The sequence below is a fragment of the Columba livia genome, chromosome 3, assembly GCF_036013475.1.
Source record: "Columba livia isolate bColLiv1 breed racing homer chromosome 3, bColLiv1.pat.W.v2, whole genome shotgun sequence".
NCBI lineage: Eukaryota > Metazoa > Chordata > Aves > Columbiformes > Columbidae > Columba > Columba livia.
In genome coordinates, this window is record NC_088604.1 from 71,140,313 (window position 1) to 71,163,479 (window position 23,167).

General features: G+C 37.3%; 1 protein-coding gene across 8 annotated transcripts in view; it reads left to right on the forward strand.

The window, feature by feature from the left end:
• The window catches only part of MAP3K4 (mitogen-activated protein kinase kinase kinase 4), a 72,709-nt gene that overhangs the window by 16,560 nt on the left and 32,982 nt on the right, over positions 1-23,167 (forward strand). For all 8 annotated transcript variants that reach the window (XR_010471441.1, XM_065057571.1, XM_065057568.1 and 5 more), the window contains exons 2-9: positions 4,308-4,498; positions 9,532-10,913; positions 15,157-15,399; positions 17,942-18,088; positions 19,970-20,127; positions 20,523-20,639; positions 21,057-21,156; positions 21,241-21,324. Coding sequence is in view for 7 of the 8 variants with exons in the window: in XM_065057568.1 (XP_064913640.1) it covers positions 4,308-4,498; positions 9,532-10,913; positions 15,157-15,399; positions 17,942-18,088; positions 19,970-20,127; positions 20,523-20,639; positions 21,057-21,156; positions 21,241-21,324 (2,422 nt within the window). In the remaining variant the exon portion in view is untranslated. The remainder of the gene's footprint in view (positions 1-4,307; positions 4,499-9,531; positions 10,914-15,156; positions 15,400-17,941; positions 18,089-19,969; positions 20,128-20,522; positions 20,640-21,056; positions 21,157-21,240; positions 21,325-23,167) is intronic.

The following is a 23,167-nucleotide window of genomic DNA, read 5'->3' on the forward strand; positions in this document are numbered from 1 at the left end:
AAATAGTCTCATGTGAGAACTATGCACTTCCGATCTTCCTTGTAAGCATCGGGTTTAAACTGTCCTTGGCAAATAGTATCTGCAGTTGTCACACTTCTAGCTTTTGCTTTTTGGGTGTATGCCTAATTGAGATTATAATGGATTTCACTGGCTGTGGGGGAGAAAACCTGCAGTTCTTGGTAGCAAACAAGAAATTATCTGTGATTAATGTTTTCCAACTCTGGTTGCAGCAGTATTTAGGAACCAACAATTCTGTGTAATAACTAGTACTATAATCTGATTTAGGTTTCCCAGCAGTGCATTTTATAGGTTTGCAGATTTTAATTAGTCTTTGGTTAGTTCATAAAAGTAAATGGCACAGGAACATTACAAATGCTATGTCAGTAATCTGTTAAAATTTTAACTGGTTTTAATACCAGAGGGCTCCTGCTGATGATCATGTGTGTCTGATGTTGTCTGGATGAGAAAAATTGATACCAGCATGACTAAGCTGATGTAATTGCTTTAGTTCTGACCCTGTATATTTAGTGCATTGTAGTACAGTAACGCTTTCACTGGTGAAACTGAATCTTTATGTTCACCAGCATTAATTTGTGGTCTGAGCCGAGCTACAGTCTTTGCACACAAACCTTGAACTGAGCATGCTGAATTAAACCTGGGTTGCACCATGTGCCTTCCTCTAAGCAGACCAGCCAGATCCAGTTAGATAATTTTGTAAGCTGCTGACAGGAGTGGTTCTGTAGGGCATAATTGCTGTTCCGTGATCTGACTTCTAGTGCTGTGTGTTTTGTGATAAACCTGCTATGTTTTTTAAGAAATTAAAGAACAGATTACTAAATTACCCAGAAAACAAAATGGCTGAATGTTAAGTAAGCTGTACTGGATCCTACTGTATAGGTGTGTATGTAATTCAGGTGTGAGATTGGAGGGTGTTTTGAATACTTTTGGACTTTATGCCCTCTCATCAGACATAGCGAGAAACAAACCAAGGTAGTGACTGGTAAGGAACGAACCAGCTTATGGTTGTAAAAGATCAGTTTGTTCATCCCTCTCTTTTATAGCAAGGTAACTGGTTTAGAACTGCCTTGGAGCTGAGACCCAACGCGAGTCCCCTGGGATCCGCTCTGCCAGGCCCCGCAAGAGCCTCAGCACCCCGCCCTGTGCCCTGCCAGGCCATTGAGATCACTGCAAAAATAAATGGTTCCGTAAGCCCTGGAACCAATCACTTCTTGTTTCATGTGGTTTTAGTCTCTTGTGGTTGAGTTGTCTTTGGCAAAATCAGAGGGCTGTGCTCTGCCTGCAGTGTTTTCTGCAGTAGGGCTATTTGCAAGAGTTCTCAGGAGTAAAATTTATCTGGCGTCCAAAAAGACGCACACTTGAGTTCTACTTTCCCAGTTCAGCACTTACAAGGTCCTTTTCTGTTATTCGTTCATCTGTTTTCACAAGATCTGTAGGAACATATTAAGACTTTTTTCTTATATTTGGGCTATAGTGGTTAATTGAATTGGATTGTTGGAAGACACACAAACAGCATGATTTCCCAAGGCAAGAAAACTGGGCTAAAAGCATTCGTGATTATGTGTGGTTGTCATTGTAGCCAAATTCACTGTAGAGCTCTCCTTAGACTATAGGTGGTGCTACCGTACCACCTGAGTAATTTTTCTTAGGTAACTTCTAAAGTTTGTCTCTAGTAGTTGGTGAACTTGCCTTCTCAAAGCTGCCATGTGAGAAGAGTATTTTACACAGTAACTCTTTCAATGGCTTTGTGGAGAACATAACTGTTCTGCATGTTAAGGTATTTATTTCTGTTTATAGCGAAGGGCAAAGAAAAAGTACGGTATCTGATTTCTGATTTATTCCCTCCCCCTCAGTTAGCCTTACTGCTATTCCACTGACTTGCAATATTCTGGCATATTTCTTCCTGCAGAAACTCAGACTTGTTCCACCAGTGCATGAGTAACGTTCCTCATCTGCTTCAAAAATAGTAGCAAGTAAAATGTTTGTGATGCAAGTGAAATTGAAGTTACAAGGTACTCACCTTAGTCTTGCACTGTCTGGTTTAGGTCAAATGTTTCTTTACCTCCGTGTCTTTTACCGGAGTCAAGATTGTGTTTGCATGCCCGCTTCAGAAATAAAATATGTGAGGCAATAGAGGCAAACTCTGTGTTTTTTTGTCCTCCTCGTAGCTAGTGGTGCGTGTTCTTCTCTGAGATGTATGTTAAAGCAAGAGAGTTCCACGTGTGACGCCAGTGGGGAGTGGTGGTGATGAGAGGACCGTGAGGGCGTCATGTCACACATATTCTGCATGAAGGCAGAGGTCTTGGTGTCAGTTTGAGCTCCAGCCTATCCATGGGATTCAATCAGTTAGGGATTTGTTTTGGCCTTTCCTCCTCTTGCCCTTTTTGTCACTTCTCTATATTTACCCTGGGTAGGTAAGCATCAGATGGGTATAAAGGGTTAGTGAGATTAAGACCTTGTCCTGCTGCCATTTACTTTACCCTGAAACCTGAACTGACCAGAGGATTGTAGTTGTTTTGTGGGGCTCTTTTAACATTGTGAAGAATTCAAACGATATTTTGTGGGTAGGGCAATGATACAGGTCACAGATTGTCCTAAAATAGTTTGTTTCCTTGTTTCTGTGTATGAATTTGAAATTTCCTAACATGTCAGTGAACAGTATAAAATGTACTGAAGTTCAGTTGTTCACAGTCTGAGAGTAATTTTGTTGCTGTGTGTCACTTGATCATGCAGAGGAGATCCAGCCATTAGTGGTATTGTGCCCAGCTGCCACTGTACGGGAATGATCTTGTTTGGTGGGACAGAACAAGTGTCCGGGAGGAAGGAAGGGGTACCTGACATGATTATTTATTTTATTTGTCATATTTTATTGTTAAAGCAAGTCCTAATATAAGAGTGCATGCATGCCCCCTATCGTGGTTGTTTTACATCTGACCTCTCCATGTGAGAGAAAGCTGGCACTAGAAGTTGTCTTTGAGCTTGCCTAGAGTTTACATACAAAACCTGATGGCTTTTCTTTTTATTTTTGCCATGTGAGTTTACAAATAGATCAACTCCTAGTATTGGCTTAGTGGGCAATTGTCTGAGTGCCAGAATTGACTCAAAGGAAAGACTATAGGAGTCTTTTTTGGCTAGGGAGAAGGGGATATGAAAATTGTAGCAGTCTGGATTTTGTCTTATTCTGCAGTGGAACTGTGCCATTGCTAAGATTAACTGCATGATACCGTGCAGTTGTTGTTTTGTTGTTGTTTTCTTATTTTCTTTTTCTGAAAAGGCCTGTTCATCACTGAAGGAAAAGAATCTTACTCTACAGTTTTATCTTTGAACAATTTAAATCAAAGTAGTTTAGAGTTTCAGAAAATTACAAAGATAAGTCAACATTTTTAAAAATAATGAAATGTTTTGTAATACTGTATGTAATGCTACTCTGCAATGTTTGCCAATACTACTAGATGTAAATGCAACGAAAGGTCCTTCTTGGGGATGGAAGGCTATTGTGCTGGGCTCTGTACTGACATAGGTACTAATCCTGCAAAGATACACACTTTCTGTTGAATTCAGTGATACAGCGTCCAATGACTAAGCTAACCCTCTGGATTTGGGGTTTGAAGAACATATATTTGTGATCTTAATTTTGTGTTTGCAAGAGCTCTGACTTATTTTTAAGTATTACCAGTATTTTTCTCCTAAGTGATCGAGGCTAATGACGAATGTTCTATGGAGACCCTCTTACTTTTTTGTTACCAAAAAAATGTTCTGAGGTTAAATCTACTTAATATTAAAGTCAGTGGAAAATACGTAAAATACTTTCAGGTCTTCCATGGTATATAAAAGTTCTGTGAAGTGTGGAGAGCCTTTTCAGTGAACTTAGAAGTTGCCTTCATGGTATGCACAAGTTAGGGAGTGGAGGATGGAAGGGAAGACCTATGCTGTTGTCTCTGCTGCTGGTTAGATTGTCTGTCCTGCATTATGTGTGTCTATTGGAATCTTTGTTTCATGTACCTCTTTTTTAGGCTTGCCACAAGTTTTCTCAGAAACAAATATATGTATATATATGTTTACACCATATTCTCCTGGTGACACTGGCTGTACATCCTCTTTGTTGTATTTTGCCTATACTTGGTTTGATTAGAAAGTTGTCTTTATGGGTATGAAAAGACTTGGGATAAATACACATGGCTGTGGCAGAAGAATATAGAAGGTTGACTGTGGCTGGGATTTATCGATAGATTAGCTTTCTAAACAGGTATCGCAACAGATAACATTGTGGTTTAACTTGTTCTCTACAGGAAAGAGTGCAAATCAGAAGATGCTACTTACAAAATCTCTGAATCTGACCCTGAGGAATTATCAGATGAAGCCAGTGCAGACACCTTCTATGGAACTTCTCCTCCTAGTACACCCCGCCAGATGAAACGTATGTCAACAAAGCATCAGAAAAATAACGTTGGGAGACCTTCTAGCCGCTCCACTTTGAAAGGTAGGTGTGGTGTTTGGTTGTTGTGTTTTGGTTTTTGTTTTGTTTTGTTTTTTTTCCTAAAATAATAACCATAAAGTCATAGTAGTAGCCCTTTATTACCTGATGGAAGAGATGTGCAGAAGGTGGAGCCAGATACTGAGGTGCAGTGAAAGAATAGGAGGCAACTGTCATATGTTGCAACAAGGGAAAATTCTTCTGGACAGTAAAAGAAAAAAATTTACCCTGGAGTGGTCAAACAGTGAACAGTTTGCCAGAGAGGTTGTTGAATCTCCATCTTTGAAGATTTCCAAAACACAACTGGATAAGATCATGAGCAGCCTTAATTAGTTTTGAAATAAACCCTGCTTTGAGCAGGAGGTTGCAAAAAAATGACTGTCAGAGGTACTTTCCAATCAAATTTTTTCTGCTATTCTATGGTCTCTAGTAACAGTGTTGTTGCTTCTCTGCCACAATTTCATGTTCTGAAGAACTTCAGGGTCTATTTTATGGCAAAATAGAGTTATCATTCATTATTCTTTACTCTTTAGTGTCACTGAAGCTATTAAAATGTAGTTACCATGGTTTACTTCTGTTGACACTCCAGTCATAAAGGCATAACTGGGAAGAAAACAAAAGATACTAGATATGTGTCTTTTCCTAATGTTACTAAGTAACATTGTCTGATACAAAATAAAACATTTTTAGGTCAAAATATGAATTCAAAGCTTTATTTAATTTTGAGCAGATATAGAATGTGGTAATTGCTGGTTGAAAATATAATTTTAAAAAACATGCAGTAGCTACATCTTTTCAAGCTGCCTTTCTAAGAAGAAAAGAAAAAATGTGACATTTTAGTGGTTGTGCTGAGCTTGTGATGGGTGCAAAAAAATCCAACAAAACCCAGACAACCTATGTCAGACAAGATTATTTGTCAGAGTTGTTACGACAGCTTGACTGTTGCCAGTTAATATTTTGGAAGTGATCTTTTTAAACTGATTCACATGAAACAGGGAATGTTATCACACACTGCATTTACATGCAAGGATTACATTTTCAAGGTAAAATATAGGGGAGAAGGTGGTAAATGGTTTAGTGTGAATAAGGGAATACAGTCGGTTCTTCAATTGCATAGAGTTATGGCGTGCAAGTTCGTAATAGAAAAAGGGCCAATGCAAACATCTTCCAAAGCTTTCGATTCCATTTCATACAACCTCTGGATAACGCCACCGTGAAGAGAGCATTCGCCAAAAGACCTCTTAACTAAATTAAAGAGAAATTTAGTTATATTTGCCAGTTAGCTGTGCCAGCATTGGAATTACTAAGCTGCTTCTGCTGGCTTTTAATTGTGCCTTTTGTCTAAGTTAAACTCTTTTAATGCAACATTAACCTAAGGATAGTTGCTAAACATAGAAAATGTGATACTAAAGCATAGTATTTCATAGCAACCCTTTGGTACTTAGCACATATTGAGGACCAATACCTTTGTGAGAAATAGTGAGCTGTTACTTATCCCTACTAATAAATTTTGAGGTTTTGGAGCAAGGCGTCTTGCTTTCTGCTTGTGAGGGTTGTGGTTCTTGCTCCTGGAATAATAATATCCTCTTCTTGGTTACTATCTTAAGATATGTGTGTGTTTTTCTTTGTTTCTTTGTTTGGGGTTTTTGTGTGTGTGTGTGTGTGTGTGTGTGTGTGTGTGTGTGTGTGTGTGTGTGTGTGTGTGTGTGTTCAGTTTTTTGTTTTGTTTTTATGAATTGGATAGTGTTCTGTATATTTTCTGGAAAGTTCATAGTTTATTTTGTTTGTCTATGTGTACTATCTCAGAAAATTTATTCTATATTGAAAAACAAACAAAAACCACAAAGAACCCCCCCCCAAACACTAAAAATTAATGTTTTATAAGTTAAACACATTTCAGAGTTGCTCCTCAGACATACATGTGTCTCTTGACAGTTCTTTCTGACTTGGAGGGTGTGCAATATCAGTCCAGCGATGCTTGTTTGCCTACTGAAGTGTTAGCTCTTGGGCTATGTAAAAAACAGTGCCCCTGCCTGCTTTTTAGTATGAAACTTAAGCAACTTCGTACTTGAAGGGGAACCTCTGTCCACCCCACTTTCTTAACCCCATCAAGTTCCTCAAGCTCATTTTCTCATTTTTGTTTAATGAGCTGTTTAAGATCTCAGACTCTACCATGTGCCCACTTTCACCTATTGATTGTTGCTTAATCATGAAACCTACCTGCCCTATGTGGCACTGAAGGTAATTGTCACTCAAAATTTGTTAGTACAGCTGAACTTGTTTTACAAATTTAAGCCTATATTACAAAACTGCAATAAAATTGGAAGTAGGAGCTCATATAGTTACAACATTGATACTCATTTATTGCAGAATTGTCAGGTATATTTGAATTATGGATATTGAAGTATTAGGGCATTTTGAATGTCTAATAATGCATAATATTTTTAACTTACTTTTCTTTCAAGTGTTTTGGTGGGGTGGGGAGTATTGAAGGAGATTAACATTAAATATACAAACTGAAGGGATTTAGTGAACCTCCTGGTAGCTAGAGGGTAAGTTCAGAAAGTGATCTTTAAATATGCATTTATTTTGCAAGGTCACCAAAATCTTTAACATCAAAGCGCTGTCAAAATTTGATCTGTACATGTTTCATCTCTGCCAGCCTCCCTCATCTTCCTTCTCCTTCCCTGCCCATGCAGAATGTGTCTTCCCACGGCTGGCCTGTCCTGCTGGTTGGGCAGTTGTTGCCCCACAGCAGTGCCAGCTGTGGCAGGGAATTCAAGCTGATTTGCTCCACAGCGCTTTTAGACTTGTGTTCTGCCTGGTGCTGGATAACCTCATGAGTTAGTAACTAGTGAGGGTGAGGTACCACTGTCTGACAGTAATGTTTCAGTAGATAAATGTAAAATCAAAGATAGTGAATTCCACAGCAGGCTCCTTAGAATCACTGAGAGGTTCCCATTTCCAGGAGGAAACCTGTATTTGAGTTAGGTTTCTATGTCATCTGCTATTGTACTTGCTAGCTATTCAGAGAAAGATGTATGGATACCTGAAATAAAAGTAGTGTAAGAGGCATTAATAAAGTCCATATTTTCAAGAAACTGTTTCTGTGTTGACTTTGTGATTCTTCTTTCTTCCTCATATACTTCAGAATGTAATTTCTCTTTTCTTTCCTCATTGTTAGGTGCCATCGTACACATTGCGACCTGCCCAAAAGTGTACGTGTTTATGGCAAGAGTTAAATTATAGTTTTTTAGATGTGAGGATTGGAAGGTGGCAGTGTGGCAGGTCACAGTCTATTTAACTCACTTATTGCTCATTACCAGCTGAAAACAGGGTTCATAATGGAAACAAGCAAAGGAAGGTGCTCTGACCATGTGCCTCTCTCTGCTTTTGTTTCAGACATCTGTGCAACCTTAATACAATACCTTTGTGCGCATACATTTCATGGTCTTTGAGCTATGTTACCACACCAGTTCTTTTCCAGAGAACTGCTGTCTTAAATAAGTAGAGATTGTTTGGAATTTTGCGATGAAGGAAACAGATCTCTATATGACTGTACCTTCTTTTGTTGCAGATGCTGGAGGATATGTAGTGAGTGAAACAATGACGGGCCATGTGATAATTAAGTCAGTGAAGTGCATCATACAAGAACAGCGTTCTGTCAAGAAAGCTTGTGTGATGTTAGGCAAATAGCACAAATTAAAATCTTCTGTTTGTTTCTTGTTTTCCTAGAAGCAAACCAGAGATTCTGGGATGTGGTTTGCAAATTCTTGAGAATTTAAGTTGCAAGTGGATTGAGAGAGTTTTGAAGATGAAGTCTTCAGTGTTCTGAAATGTTGAGCAATAGCTCTTCCAATTTTTGTCACACAAAAGCATGCTGGCTAGACAGATCTTTCTCCATCATGATTTTTTCATATAGAGAAAGGGAATAATATTAGTCTTCCGCTGAAAGGCCATGTTTTATACATAAGCTTTTTAGTATTCCTGGTATTAAATGGATGTCGTAGTGTGGAGCACAGTAGCAGAGACTCTAAGGAAATTACTACTTCTAGAATAGAGAATGAACCTTGTGCAGCAGATAATCCTTAGAATCACAGTGAAAAGAAGACAAAGTATTCAGCCCATTGTTCTGGAAGTCTTTTCTGTTCTTGAATAAGCTGAGGCCCTCTGACCATGTAGCTGCCTGTGTTCCAGCTGCTGATCCCTGGAATGCAGCTAGTCTACATACAGGTGCTTCTCTCCAGCCTGCCACCAATTCCTTGAGAGAGAGCCACTGTTTTAATACCAAGTAGTTACTCCTTTCCTGACCTGTAAAGTCTAGACTGAATCACTTCTTTTAGTGCTGCAGAAGAGTGATGAGGTCTGCTGGTCCTGAGGAAAGAACAGGAAGAGAAGAGGAGATGGCACATTTGGGCTGGAAAAAGCTCTTGTTATATGCTAAGGGAGAAGGCAAGTGCATGTGTGTTAGGGGAGCTGGGAAGTAGGCTCCTTGTGTTAAGGCTCCTTGTATTAAGACTACAGAGGGGTTTTCCAGAATTAAGATCAAGCCCCCCAAGAGGCAGAACCAGATCATTGAAGCTAAATTCAGAATCTGTACATACTCCAGTTTTTATGAAATTGCATGTGCAATGGAGTCTCTTTAATTCACTTGGAAACCTTGATAATGCTCTGTTGCATTTTGAATTTTTGCTTGGGAGATTGTTTGACAAATGTATGAAAATGAACTTGGAAACCTTTCTTTTCCTTTTGATTATACTGGGTTCTCAGTAGATGTCATACTCCCAGGATAATGAGAGAATTCTCTAAGGTCCTTTCTACAAAAGAGGTAAAAAGGAGAAAAAAGTTTCCTTTGGTGCTACTGTGGAGTTAGCTATACTAATGGTAATTTCCAAGACCATGTTTTACTTCTACCCATGCCTGTTTTGTTTTATTGGTGTTAATGTTTTATGCTCAACCTAAGAAACGTGATCGGGAGCTGGATTGAACAATGCTTTTTCTTGTTGCTGCAGTCACATTCTTTCTTTTTTTTCTTACAGAAAAGATGAGTGTACCAACACAGTCTGTGCATAAAGACAATGGGAAAACTGTTGAAAATGTGGAGGAGCACAGCTATAAGCAAGGGAAAAAGATCCGAGACACCCTAAGGACAACAGAACGAGATCACAAGAAAAATGTGCAGTGCTCTTTTATGTTAGACTCAGTTGGTGGGTCTCTGCCAAAAAAAACAATTCCAGACGTCGATCTCAATAAGCCTTACCTCAGCCTCGGCTGTAGCAATGCTAAGCTTCCAGTCTCTGTGCCCATGCCAATACCCAGAACTGCACGCCAGACTTCTAGGACTGACTGCCCGGCAGACCGCTTAAAATTCTTTGAAACCCTGCGGCTTTTGTTAAAACTTACCTCAGTCTCAAAGAAAAAGGACAGGGAGCAAAGAGGACAGGAAAACACTTCTTCTGTCTGGCTGAACCGATCCAATGAACTGATCTGGCTGGAGCTGCAAGCTTGGCATGCTGGCCGGAGCATTAATGACCAAGACCTCTATCTTTATGCGGCCCGTCAAGCTATCCCTGATATCATCAATGAAATCCTCACCTTCAAAGTGAACTATGGAAGTTTCTCCTGTGTAAAAAATGGAGCCAGTCTCAATGGTACTTCAGGAGAACGGGTTTGCAAAGCATCACATGGAACTAGTGCTTTGGGTTACTCAAGTTACCATGAACACCTCCATCGCCAGCGGGTCTCATTTGAGCAAGTAAAGCGGATAATGGAGCTGCTAGAGTATATAGAAGCACTTTATCCATCTCTGCAGGCTCTTCAAAAGGACTATGAAAAGTATGCTGCAAAGGACTTCCAAGACAGAGTGCAGGCACTCTGTCTATGGTTAAATATCACAAAAGACTTAAATCAAAAACTAAGGATTATGGGAACTGTATTGGGCATCAAAAACCTTTCTGACATTGGCTGGCCAGTGTTTGAAATTCCTTCTCCTCGATCATCTAAGGACAATGATCCAGAGGATGAAGAAACTGATAGGGAAACAGAACTGAAGGAATCTTCAGGAACATGCACAGAGGAGAGCGATGGGGAAGAACAAATCTCTGAGGAGAATGTTGAGGAACTTAGACAAGCCATTAAGAACAATTTTACTAATAAGCCAAATTTTGACTTTCAAGACCATTTTTCAAGGAGACTCGATAGGCTTGAATCTGAGGATGACTCTGCCTCTTGGGTTGTTCCAGAATGCAGTGCTGAGGCCAGCTGCAGCCAACACTGTTTGACCTCTATTTACAGGCCATTTGTAGATAAAGCACTGAAGCAAATGGGGTTGAGGAAGCTAATTTTAAGACTGCACAAGCTCATGCATGGTTCATTGCAAAGGGCCCGTATGGCATTGGTAAGGAGTGATCACGAGCTGGAGGTAGGTTGCTACTAGTGTAAATGCGTAACAAGAGTACCTCCACTGCTGTATTGTTTCTAACTGATAATTGGAGATATTGGGATCTTTTGAAAGTTTTTGCTGCTTTCTTGGTTTTTGAAACACAGTGTACGTTATGATTAGGAGTCCAGCTGTAATTTCACTGAAATAAGTCTGTCATTTGACCTGAATCAGAATTTGTGTGAAGCACAAGCTAGTTCTCTGTACTTATTAGTAACTGAAATTACATTTTTAGGATAGCGTCTTTGCTCATTACATTTTCTAATGCCTAAAGCCATAAGTCAGAAAAATTACAATGGAAAATTAGGCAAAGAAGCTGAATTGTGAGAAAAATTAGCCATGGAAGTGATCATTTTCCTCTTCTTGTCTTTGAGACTGGATATCTCTCTGCAAGACATCCTTTATGAAAATGTCACTATTTTTGGGGGGTTTTCCTCATCTAAATGAATGAAGTACTGTGGTGGCATGTTATGCTTCAGGCCAGATGGGATAAGTGAATGGACACTATTAACCTTGAAATCTATGAAAGCAGGTCATGTTAGCATGTTTAGTTCTTCAGCTGTCTCTTAGTTTATTTTTTTTCCTTTGGGTCATTTTATATTCTCAGTTATGAATGATCATAAGGTAATTTAAAAATTATAAAATAAGCAGTAAACAAAGGACGGTAGCTGGAGTTTCCTATGGTAAGTTGTGGTTACTAATTCTTTCAAGGCAGAATATTGTTTCCTAATACAAACTGTTCCTTAACTTGTAGGCATTTTTGTATTAGGAAGAACTGGTAGTACAGACTACTTTGCCTTTCTTGAAAAGTGATAGTGTCTGTGGGGCCTGGCCATGGCTTCTGGACAAAGGAATTTCTTAGCCAATGTGCCTGTTCTAATATAGCTATCACGTGTGGTCTTTGACACGTTGCTCAAGTGTTGACTGTCACATTTGCAAAAGGACAAGAATTGTTTATCTCCCTGAGAGGTTATTTTTTTTAAGATAAATGAGTTTATAATGTTATTTGATTTTGAAAAAGTTTTAATTCATACTGTTGCTAGTGTAGATATTACTGTAGAAAATGAAGCTATTAGTTGAATTTTTTCTCTAATGGGTTTTAGCTTGTGTTCTAGAAGTTTTCATTAAGAAAATCTTTTTGTATTTCTAAAGAGTCATGTGCCTAAGCAAGATGTGCAGGTATCTGTTACAGTAACCAAAAGTACCCCCAAACCTTATGTACTTAGATAGAAAGTTCAACTTAATTCATTGGTAGAAATACCTTTAAATCAACAAAGGAAATAAACATTATTTGAGCTTATTGAGAACTACTTTGAATATATTTTTGAAATTGCCAAATGCTTCCAATATATTGACTTCATAAATGGAGCTCTTAAAACAAGTTAATGAAATACTAGTAACTAGTGTCTTTGCAGCTTCACAGAATTATACTTTTTGGTACTTTAGTGTTGGATGACTTGTGTAAGATTTAAGGCTAATAATCTCTCCCTCCTTCTCTGTCCTTCTGACTTATTTGAATGTTAATTTTCAGTAACTGCTAGATTTTTTGGGGAATATTGTCCTCTTTTAAGAAATGACTTTGTGACCGAAGGTGAATGTTACAAAACTGTGAACCTATTTCCTGCGCTAGAATTAAAAGAGGTACTGTTTGTCAGAAGTGTGGTGCCTACTGCAGCAAAAGATGACATCAGACTAACTTAGAAGAAACTGTTTTGAATTGCTTGGTCTTTGCATATGACAGTACTTTGAATGCAGTGCGTTGGGTTGTTCTGGTGCAGTTCAGTTATTTGTATGCAGCCAGAGCTGTTAGTGTTTTGTTCATCTGTGTTACTTTGACTTTGTGTTTATGTGTATACATAGTCTTTAGGGTCTCTGGGCATACTTTCATTTCTGTTGTTACTTAAACACTATTTTTCATCTAAAATGTGCTTTCTGGATTCTTCCACTTGTGTGCGTTTTACTGCTCATTTCATCTTATATGTAAATGTTTATAGAGATAGCTTTGTTTAATGTTTTTTAAAGTACAAGTGTCACTTGTCATAGGCTCTGTTAATTTAACAAGGCTCTATTTGTACATTACTTGTATGATTTGATTCTTAAAGAAAATGGGTGATATTTCTTATTTTAGTGGACAAATCAGAGATTTTATTTTAGGATAGTTTTTAAGCCCATGTACCCTATTTGTTGTTTATTCACCTGGCACTTTTCAATATGGATTTTGTGTGTAATCTCAATAAATGTCTTGGACTTTGCTTTCTTGGGGTTTTTTAAAGAAGTATTTAGCAGTCACTTGAAACATTTCAGATTGGGCCCACTGAAGATTAAGATTAGTTAAATTGGAAAGTAGAAGTTTTGGTGTCTAACACTAAGCCCTTGTGTCATGTTCTCTTACGTTTAATATTAGAAAATTAAGTAACACATTTTTTCAATTTTGTTGCGTTATTTTTGCTCATAGACTAGTTCTTCAATATTTTTATAAGAACTAAATTTTCTAACACTATACTTGCATCACAATGAGGATTGTATTTTTTAAGTGTTTTGTTGTACTGTAGAAGCGTAGTATTTTCATGACCTATTATTAATGAAAACTTGTGTAAAAGCCTTTAGCTCTGGTGCTATATGTTTCTTTAAAAGGGAGTTAGTAAAAAGAAGACATTAATATATACCATCTAAGAAGATAAGTTCTTATACTGTACATTAAATACTGATTAAACTTCAAGTAAAGTAGGTATAAAGGAAATCCCCACTCATGCATGTTTGCTCTTTCTGCATAATGAGCTAGTGGGTTTATAAACCACTTAAGAATCTACAGCACATCATGTTTTGTGCCAGTGTTAGACAGTAATGAATAGGCTATTCCATCACCCATGACAGCTAAGAAATATCACAATATTAAAAAATAAAAACACCAAGGAAACTGACTTTGTCAGTGGCTGTAATTTTGTGTGGCTCTTCTGAGAAAGCAGAGCTTGTACAACAGATCTCAAAAATGTGTGAGTAGGCGTAAAGGACTAAACTTTTTTTTTAATTTTCTGCTAAATAGTAAGCTTAAAAGTAGATTATTTTTTTAAAAACTTTCTAGGTAGCACCTTATTATTTGATCTAATTTCTGGTAATATTTTCCTCTCCTTTGAAGTGGTTATTTAAATCTGGCACTGAAGAAAAACCTAAAAGTTGCTAGTTTTGTGTAATATATGAATGAAGGAGATTCTGTTGTCATAGTTAGCAGCTGTGAAATGAGAATTAGAATGGAACAAACTTGATCTGAAACAAAAGTTCTCTTTAGATAATGTGCTGTATGTTGTTATTTTTAAGAGCTGCACACATATTGCAGTCCAAAATTTCTTCCTAAATTAAACCCCAGAGCACCTCCATGCACAGCTTTGCTAAGAATGTTATCACAGTATACTTTAGATGTCTGAGATGTCTATTTCAGATAGATTCACTTATTTTTTCTAATTAGAAATGTCATTGCATTTATATTTAAAAAATTATTAATTGAAAAAAACAAGCTTGATCTCGTTATATTTTAATATTCCTTTTTAATTTCAGTTTCAATTCTTGACATCTACCAAAGTTCATAAGTTGTTTTTTTCAATACTTTAGTTCCATTTAGCTGGTGATATTTTCTTTACTTTTACAATGTGAAGTTTTATATAATATATGCGTTATGTATTTGAAAAGGAATTAAGTTACTCACCTGGTGTAATCAAGTACAAATTTGTTTCTCTAAATATAGTCGTTAGTGTAAGACATTTGAATTCTTTAATATATTTTGAAATACTCAAGTATTGTGTTTTATAATAACCCGAATATATGTTCCTATATGTAATGTTAAGCTGAACTTGTACGTTCATCATAACCACAAACAGCAATTTCTTCCTGTGTAGTGAGGCTTTAATGGATACTTTAATCATTTTAAAACAGAAACATAAAGTAAGAGAATGTATTGTTCACTCCCAAGGGTCCATAATTGCTTTCTTCATCCTGTTGATCCTCAAATTAAAAAATAAAACAAAAAAAAACCACAACCAAACAAAACTGATCTGAAAAACAAACAAACCACAATAATAAAACCAAATACAACCAACCAAACAGAAACAGATACCGAAACCTCTGTGGTAATAGAATCTTACAAACAGACTTCTGCGCATGATACTTTAAACAAATGCTAAATCCTGAAGAATTTGAGTATTCTTTGAATGATACCTGTTTCTTGTTACAGTTTTCAGAATTTCCAGACACCATGTTGTGTTCAGACTATGTGCAGTTATTAAATTCTCCACCTTGCTGTGAGCAAAAATGCAGCACTGTATCATGGGAGGAGCTGAAATCCATGGATTTACCATCCTTTGAACCTGCATTCTTGGTCCTCTGCCGAGTTCTGCTCAATGTTATCCATGAATGTCTCAAGCTAAGGTTGGAACAAAGACCTGCTGGGGAACCGTCTCTTCTGAGTATTAAACAGGTTTGTGTCAACTGTTGTTTTTGTGTTCTTCTTTTGTTTGTTTGTTTTTGTTTGTTTAATGCTTCTTGTTTGAAATTACTTTGTCGTTTTGTTATGATGAGGTTTCCAGTTTAAACAGCATTAGTTTAAGAAATGACAGTGTATAGTTCTGTAATAACTTTTATAAATAGTCTTGTATTTCATATGGAGATGTGGTTTTTGCATACTCTATAACTAGAAGCACAATATCATATTGTATGTTGGTACAGGTGCTGATTTCTTCATTCCGAATTCTGTTATCCACATACCTGTTAACCAGGTAGTATTTGAATATGTTTTAATGACGACAGAAGCAGACAGCTAAAGCATGTGTGTTTGGATGGGGAGACCCATATGTGATGATCAACACTCTGTCTAGATGATCTTAACAGTATGTGGTACCTCCTGGAATTTTGGGGTTAACAGTCATTGTTGTCATGTGGCATTAACTCTGAGGTAGTCTGACCTAGTTGAAAACTCACACCTGCCTGGTTTCTGATAAGTGACTGACACCACTTGGAGCAGGGCCATGATGTACTGACTAGTTACTGTGTTCTGCTTAATCAGGTTTTGTGTATTGCACGTAGTTATAAGTCACTTAGGGTAGGTGTGTCGTATATTTTGGAAGTTACTGGAAAAATTGAATGTCTGCTGGTAGATTGTTACTGTATAGATCAAGCAAATATTGTGGGGATGGGCAAAAACAAACCACCAAAAATCAGAAAACTTAATATAAACTTTCTTGCTCTAAACTACAGTACCCTGGAGGCTGTGTGACCTGCACACCTGCTTTGCAGAAAATAATTTCTTGTACAAACTCCATAAACAAAAAGCAAACCATCAAACAAACCAGCAATAATGATAATATTTTCACTCTAAGATGCACATTCTTTAGTGTGCTCATTATAGACAATACTTTTGTTTGCCTGTTGCCTCGTGAGTTTCAGTTCCAAAAGCTGACACTTAACATTAGCGCTACAGGGCTTTTTATAAATCCTGTATTCTGTTATTCAATAGCACTATGCATCACAGTATGGCAGTGTTATTTAAACAACAAAAAAACCCCTCTATTTTTAATGTAGTTTTGAGAGTATTTTATTTTTTAATAGACAAATGCTACTCGTTGCAAGTTTCAGAACTGAACTTTACTTGTATCTGTACGATATGCCATACTATATACTAAAGTTTTATGGATAAGTCATTGCAAAATCCCATCTGTGTCTGTGATGGGTAGTTAATTATTGATGAAGTGTAAATTCTTTGAACAAAAATCCCGAACAGGTTAACTGAATGTGATTGAGTGAGTCAAGAATGCACATTCATTTTTAAATATATGATGTGTTAGGGAGATAAATAAGTGATTATTAGATTTCCCCTTTATAAAAAGATACGTTTTTTTTTCTCCACTTTTTTACCTAACCATTGGTAAATTTTAAACTACCTAGTTCAGAATGTTACTCCTTGTTTCCCCCTTCACGCAGGAGAGAACAGCATAACACGTTCTCACCTGTAAAAGATTCCAAAGACACTTGTCATATAAATAACACTATTGTATGGTTTGTTTTGCTTTCATACCATTATAATTTCTCATACATTGAGTCCAGTACATACTGTTTTTGCCAGGATAGACATTATAGGAGACTTTAAGAAGCAGATTAACCAACCAAAAATTCCATTCCCTCTGACTCCCCAAATGAATGATTCTTCCTCTCAGACTCTTCATTTAATGAAGTTGTTGCTCAGAAAAGGTCAGAGATTGTCAGACCTAGAGGCCAATAATAATTTCAGAAGAACACACACTTAGCACTGGAAGGACTTCTGAAAGAAACACATTTCGTAGTGCAGGTTTGAAACAGTTCTTGCTGTTTGTGTTCTCCTGTGTCTGTGGTTGTGCATGTTTCTTCAAATAAATAAAACCGTAAGCTTTCAGGGAAGGGTGACAGCTCTGTGGCCAAAAGTGACCACTTCTTACAGTTAAAAAGATAACTTTCCTCATGTTAGCCTCCCCAGGGAACCGACAAAAGAAGTGCTCACTGTTTCCAAGTCTGATATGGGTTTTAGAGTTCTGGACACCTGCCCGATAGATTTTCAATTAATTTCCTGTAGTAAAACATTTCTTGTAGGTCTCTAACCATCTGTCAAACACGTTGCATATCATTCCTGACTTGCTGCCATTTAAAACTAGTGATCTGATGATTGTGAGCCCTCTTGCCCACTCCTAAACTTCAGAACTAAGTCATTTACTGTGGCCTTGTGCAGGGAATGGTCTGAAACATCTGCCTCCATCTCCATGTGTGGTTATGTCACAAATGGCATGATGGCAATTAAATAATCCTGGAAGACTGGTCACGTCTTCCCTTGAGATAGGCAGAGCGACAGTACTCATTTCTAAAAACTGTAGAAATTATGTAGTGATAAACTAACATTTAGACAAACTGGACTGACAAATTGAACTTTCACTTCCCAGGGAGAATTTAAGTGTAGTGTCTTGACTGATAGCAGTTTTTTGGTTTTTCTCTTGCAGCTGGTGAGAGAGTGTAAAGAGGTTCTGAAGGGTGGCCTGTTAATGAAGCAATATTACCAGTTTATGTTACGGGAGGTGTTAAATGACTTACAAAAGATTGATTACAACATTGATTCTTTTGAAGAGGACCTGCATAAAATGTTAATGGTAAGCTTCAAAAAGGGGAAGATATTTGGAGTTCTAGTAAGTGTTTTAATCTCAATATTGCTACTAGAAATCTACTGTCCCTGCTTGGTATAGGTCTTGCTTTTTTTGTTGTTGTTGTTGTTATGCTACTTTAACATAATTGTTTTGATGAACTTGTAAAAGTAACACAGTAGCCGTTGCCATTTTATCAATACAGATTTTTGCTTTACTAGACTGTGGTACAGTATACATGTAAATTGCCTGCATTTATAATAAAATGGTTCATAAATAGAATTGGAAATTCCATACACTTAAACTAAACTTTTAATAATCTTTTAGTATTGAATAAAAAAAAAAAGAATGCTCAAGATTGTCAGAAGTTTGGGACAGCTGAGGTGATCTAGACTGAAAACACAGATAGGGAAAGCTTGTAGGAAATATGAAGGTTAAGGCAGGATTAATGAGGCCTTGGAGGTGGAACTTATTCTTTGTTTTTACCTGTGGACTCCTTGTGTAGGCAGGCAAGGTAGTGAAGAAGTGCTGGAAGAGGAATGAGGCTGACAGTGCAAGAAACATGAAATAAAGTCAAGAATGAGGTTATAGCCTGAGACTATCAGAACACAGTACCTACCTAACCCAGAGCAGAATTTTAAGGTTTTCCATATCTACTCGGCTCTTTTGAGATCCCACTTTGAGAACTATGTTCAGCTCAGGGGCCCCCAGTGTAAGAAAGACTCTTGACCTGCTTGAGCAGGTCCAGAGGAGAGACACGACAGTGAGCTGGGGGCCTGGAACACCTCCCCTATGAGGACAGGCTGAGAGAGCTGGGGTTGTTCAGCCTGGAGAAGAGAAGGCTCTGGAGAGACCTTGTAGCAGTCATCCATTACCTAAAGGGGACCTACAGGAAAGATGGGAAGCGACTTTTAATCAGACTGCGTAGTGAAGCTGAAAGAGGGTAGATTTAGATTAGATATTAGGAAGAAGTAATTTGCTGTGAGGGAGGGTGAGGCACTGGGACAGGCTGCGCAGAAAACTTGCAGATGTCCCCTCTCTGGCATTGTTCCAGGCCAGGCTGGATGAGGCTTTGAGCAGCATGGTCTAGTGGAAGGTGTCCCTGCCCATGGCAGGGCGGTTGGAACTAGGTGATCTTTTAGGTCCCTTCTAACACAAACCATTCTATGACCTTGGCATTATTACAGTGTGGTCCAAAAATACCTGAAACCCATGGAGAGTGTCCTAACCATTTCTAAGGAGGGACATGGGTTGATGTTATATATTATTGACCTAAAACATGGTAAAATTGCATCTAATTTTTTGCATACTGTATGATCCTGAAGGGCAGATGTTTGAAGAAGAATTTTACTTACCTGGATTTTTGTTTGTTTAAAACAATAATAATTAAATAAAGGTGAGAGGTAAGAGTTGATATAAAGGAACACAAGGTATGGTGTAGAATCCGAGAAGCCTGTACACTGCACTTATTCATATGCAGGAGGATATGTTCAGATAAAACCTTTTTGGAGTAATCCAGTTAGTAAAGGATTTAGAAACTGTTTTTCAGCAAGTAGTTCAGCTTTAAAAACTCTGGCCACTGTGGATATCCACTGATACAATGGTGAATAGCAGCACAGCAAGTGAGGTGATGATAGTGTCAATGTTTTCAGAAAAATATCATGAAGACATAGTATTTAATATTTCAGTAGCACTTTGTACTTCCTGAGCCAGAAATTTCACCTTTTGTATGGAAACATGTAGCTCATTTTCTGTCATAGCAAATGCAAAATGTTGTAGAAATTTTTTCTACAAATTGTATAATATTGAGATTGATGATGTAAGAAGTTTTAATCCTTAGTTACATGTTGCGTAACAATTTCTATTAAAATTATCTCTTCCCATATACAGGTTTACTTTGATTATATGCGAAGCTGGATCCAAATGCTACAGCAGTTACCTCAAGCATCCCATAGTTTAAAAAATCTGTTGGAGGAAGAATGGAATTTCACCAAAGAAATAACTCCTTATATAAGAGGAGGTGAAGCTCAAGCTGGAAAACTATTCTGGTAGGTTTTATTTAATTACTCTGCTTACGGCGTTAATTTATGCCAGATACCTGTTCAAGTCAGCACTTGTTCACGGTTCCCAGATTGGGCTTCTTGAGGCCTTAGTAGGCAGTTGATAGTCTTTGTGAATTCATCAATTATTACAATGACTGCAGCTATAAGTTGCAGTAGATTGTGATTGTTCTTACTCCAGCTACAGCAAGAATTGCTGCTTCTGAAGAAGGCCCCTGTTAGCCCTGTGCTTGCACAGTAACTGAGGGCCGCCCGAGATGCTGCTTGTTTCCGCAGGCAGACTTGGAAACATGGCTCTCTTGAGTTGGACAGAGTAGGAAGAAGTTTAAGGTGCCATGCTACCTGAATAAGACTCTGAAGTTCCATCATTTCTGTTGCTACAGTGATATTGCAGGAATGCTGCTGAAATCTACAGGAATATTTTTAGATTCTGGACTACAAGACAGTTGTGATGAATTTTGGGCCAGTGCCGATGACAGTACTGCATCAGATGAAATCAGGTATTAAGCCCTTTGGCTTAATCATAAGTACCCTTACTCGTGTTTCTATACCCTCACAGGTGCATATTGCATTTTATTTCGAAGATTGCAAACATCATAAATGCAAGATTCCAGAGACCTTATTGCAGATATTTTTCTGTGTGGTAGTAATGAACCATCATTTTGTTCTTTGAAGCCTAGTAACCTTCTTTTTAGTTCAGGGTATGAGAGATTGTTTATGCAACGTCTTCAAATTCAGTTTTTATATCCTTATCAAAAATGTGCCTGCACAAGTTCAATTTATTTCAGTCAGCTGCTTGTAAATATTTATCTTTTCTATGCTCTTTCTATATGTAAATAGTTCTTATTTTCTAATGGCTATAAAAATGTAATATGATTTACTGAAACATTGTCACTTCGTTCTTACCAATGTTTCAGGAGGTCTGTTATAGAGACCAGCCGAGCACTCAAAGAACTGTTTCATGAAGCTAGAGAAAGGGCCTCCAAAGCTCTTGGTTTTGCTAAAATGCTGAGGAAGGTAAGTTAACAGTAGGGTCTCATCTTATTTATATGCTTTTAAGAAATTCAGTCTGAAAGCATATTCTTTTGTCATTACTTGCAGGACCTTGAAATAGCAGCAGAATTTGCTTTGTCAGCCTCTGTGCGAGATCTTCTGAATGATCTGAAAACAAAAGAGTATGTGAAGGTAAATTCAGTTTAGAGGCATAAAAATTAAAGTGGGGATGCTAAGTAAAATTTCAAAGCATATTTGTTGACATACTTTCAGTTTTTTGATATGACATCTGTATCTTAGCATTTTAAATGTCATGTATTTAAAATTGAATTGTGGCAGTCAAATTGTTTTCTCTACCTGTGTTTCTGCGATTGAGAATGGTAGTCTGTGTTTTGGGACATCAGTGTCTTAATTCCTGGTCCTCCCAAAGATTCTCTTTGTGACTTAGGAAAAGCCATTTTGCTTCAATAATATTTACTCATTTGTGAGAGTAGAAAAATAACAATTAGTAGGGAGTGTTATTAAAAATAAATGCTTTATGAGGTAAACAGATACATCTATAAATGGAGATGTTTAAGTAGATAATCTCAGACTGTGGACCTGTGTGTCGTGTACTTTTATAAAGCAAAAATATTATAGTGGGAGGTCTGCTCTAGTGAGCTTCCTTGAGAGTGCCAAGGATGTCAGCAATGCAGGGACTATGTTCTGTTCCAAAATAACTGTTGCTAGAAAACTGTTGTACAGCAAAAGCAGGTTAAACTCTTGGTGCCTTATGTTTACTGCGCTACATGTTCCCACTATTATGGTTTTGCACTTGATTTCTTAAAAATGTCACGTCTTTTATCATACTTTGAATTTCAGTAAAACAATTGTTGCAACAGATTGAATTTACTTGGATCTGCTGTTCTTTTTTTTGTCCTTCTATATATTTAATATGCATGTCATTCCCATTTGGGAAATAATCTATTAACTTTTGCATGACAGAATTCTAGTTAGATTTATATAAGTGATTGCTAAAAGTAGAAATTGGTTCAAAGGGAGACCAAGAAATTCATAGAGAGAAGTTAGTTAAGGGTTGGTTAAATGCAGGGATGAAGCATCTGGCTCAGAAGTAGCCTGGTCTGTGAATTGTTTTAAGAGTGGGACAATAGTTAGGGAAAACAGTATATGTTTACTTTTCAAAAAAAATTCCCCAGGTATCCCCTCTTGGCTGCTCTTAAGACAGAGTATTAAATTTTAGGTGAAGATACTATCGTTGTTCTTATGCACATTTTGAATCTTGAGTTTGAAAAATCTGTGTAACAACCGTGTTAAATAATCTAGATAGATTATTTGGATCTCAGGATTTGTCTCTATATATTGCCTTTCCACTTTTTTTCATCTTTAAAAATAAAATACATTTTGGTTAACACTTCATAAAATGGCCCTCTAACATTATGTAGGGAATTTAAATTTTTAACAGCCTTTACAATCAAATGCTCGTTAGTTTTGGGAACCTATTTTAGCTTTCAGTAACCACCAAGTTTTTACATTTGCCTACATATTATAATGGTTTTAATTACAAAATATGGCTGCCTAGTGGTAAAAATGAGTCCAATGTTTTATCCTAGCTTGATGACATCAAACTCTGAAAACAGAGTATTTAACTTGACTGTAAGTCCAGTTACCTCATGTCAAATCACAGGTATCAAGTATTTCACTGTTTCCACAGTCTGATTCAGATGCCTGACTTGGTTGAGGCGTTGTTACCAATGTGACAAATATAGCGCAGAAGTAGTTTTAAGTAGTGTAAGTAGAGCTTTATTAAAAGAGAACACTCTTATCACATATTAAGCTCTTTGACTTAATAATAAGTATACTTACTCATGTTTCTATACCCTGACAGGTACATATTGCATTTTATTTACAAGAATGCAAATGCCATAAATGCAAGATTCTTATTGGACTTAATTAATCTCTCTTTCGTGACTAGTAAAAGAGTAACTGTTACTTTTTTAGCCATATTTTTTTCTTAGTCTTACCTTTTGTAGCCATT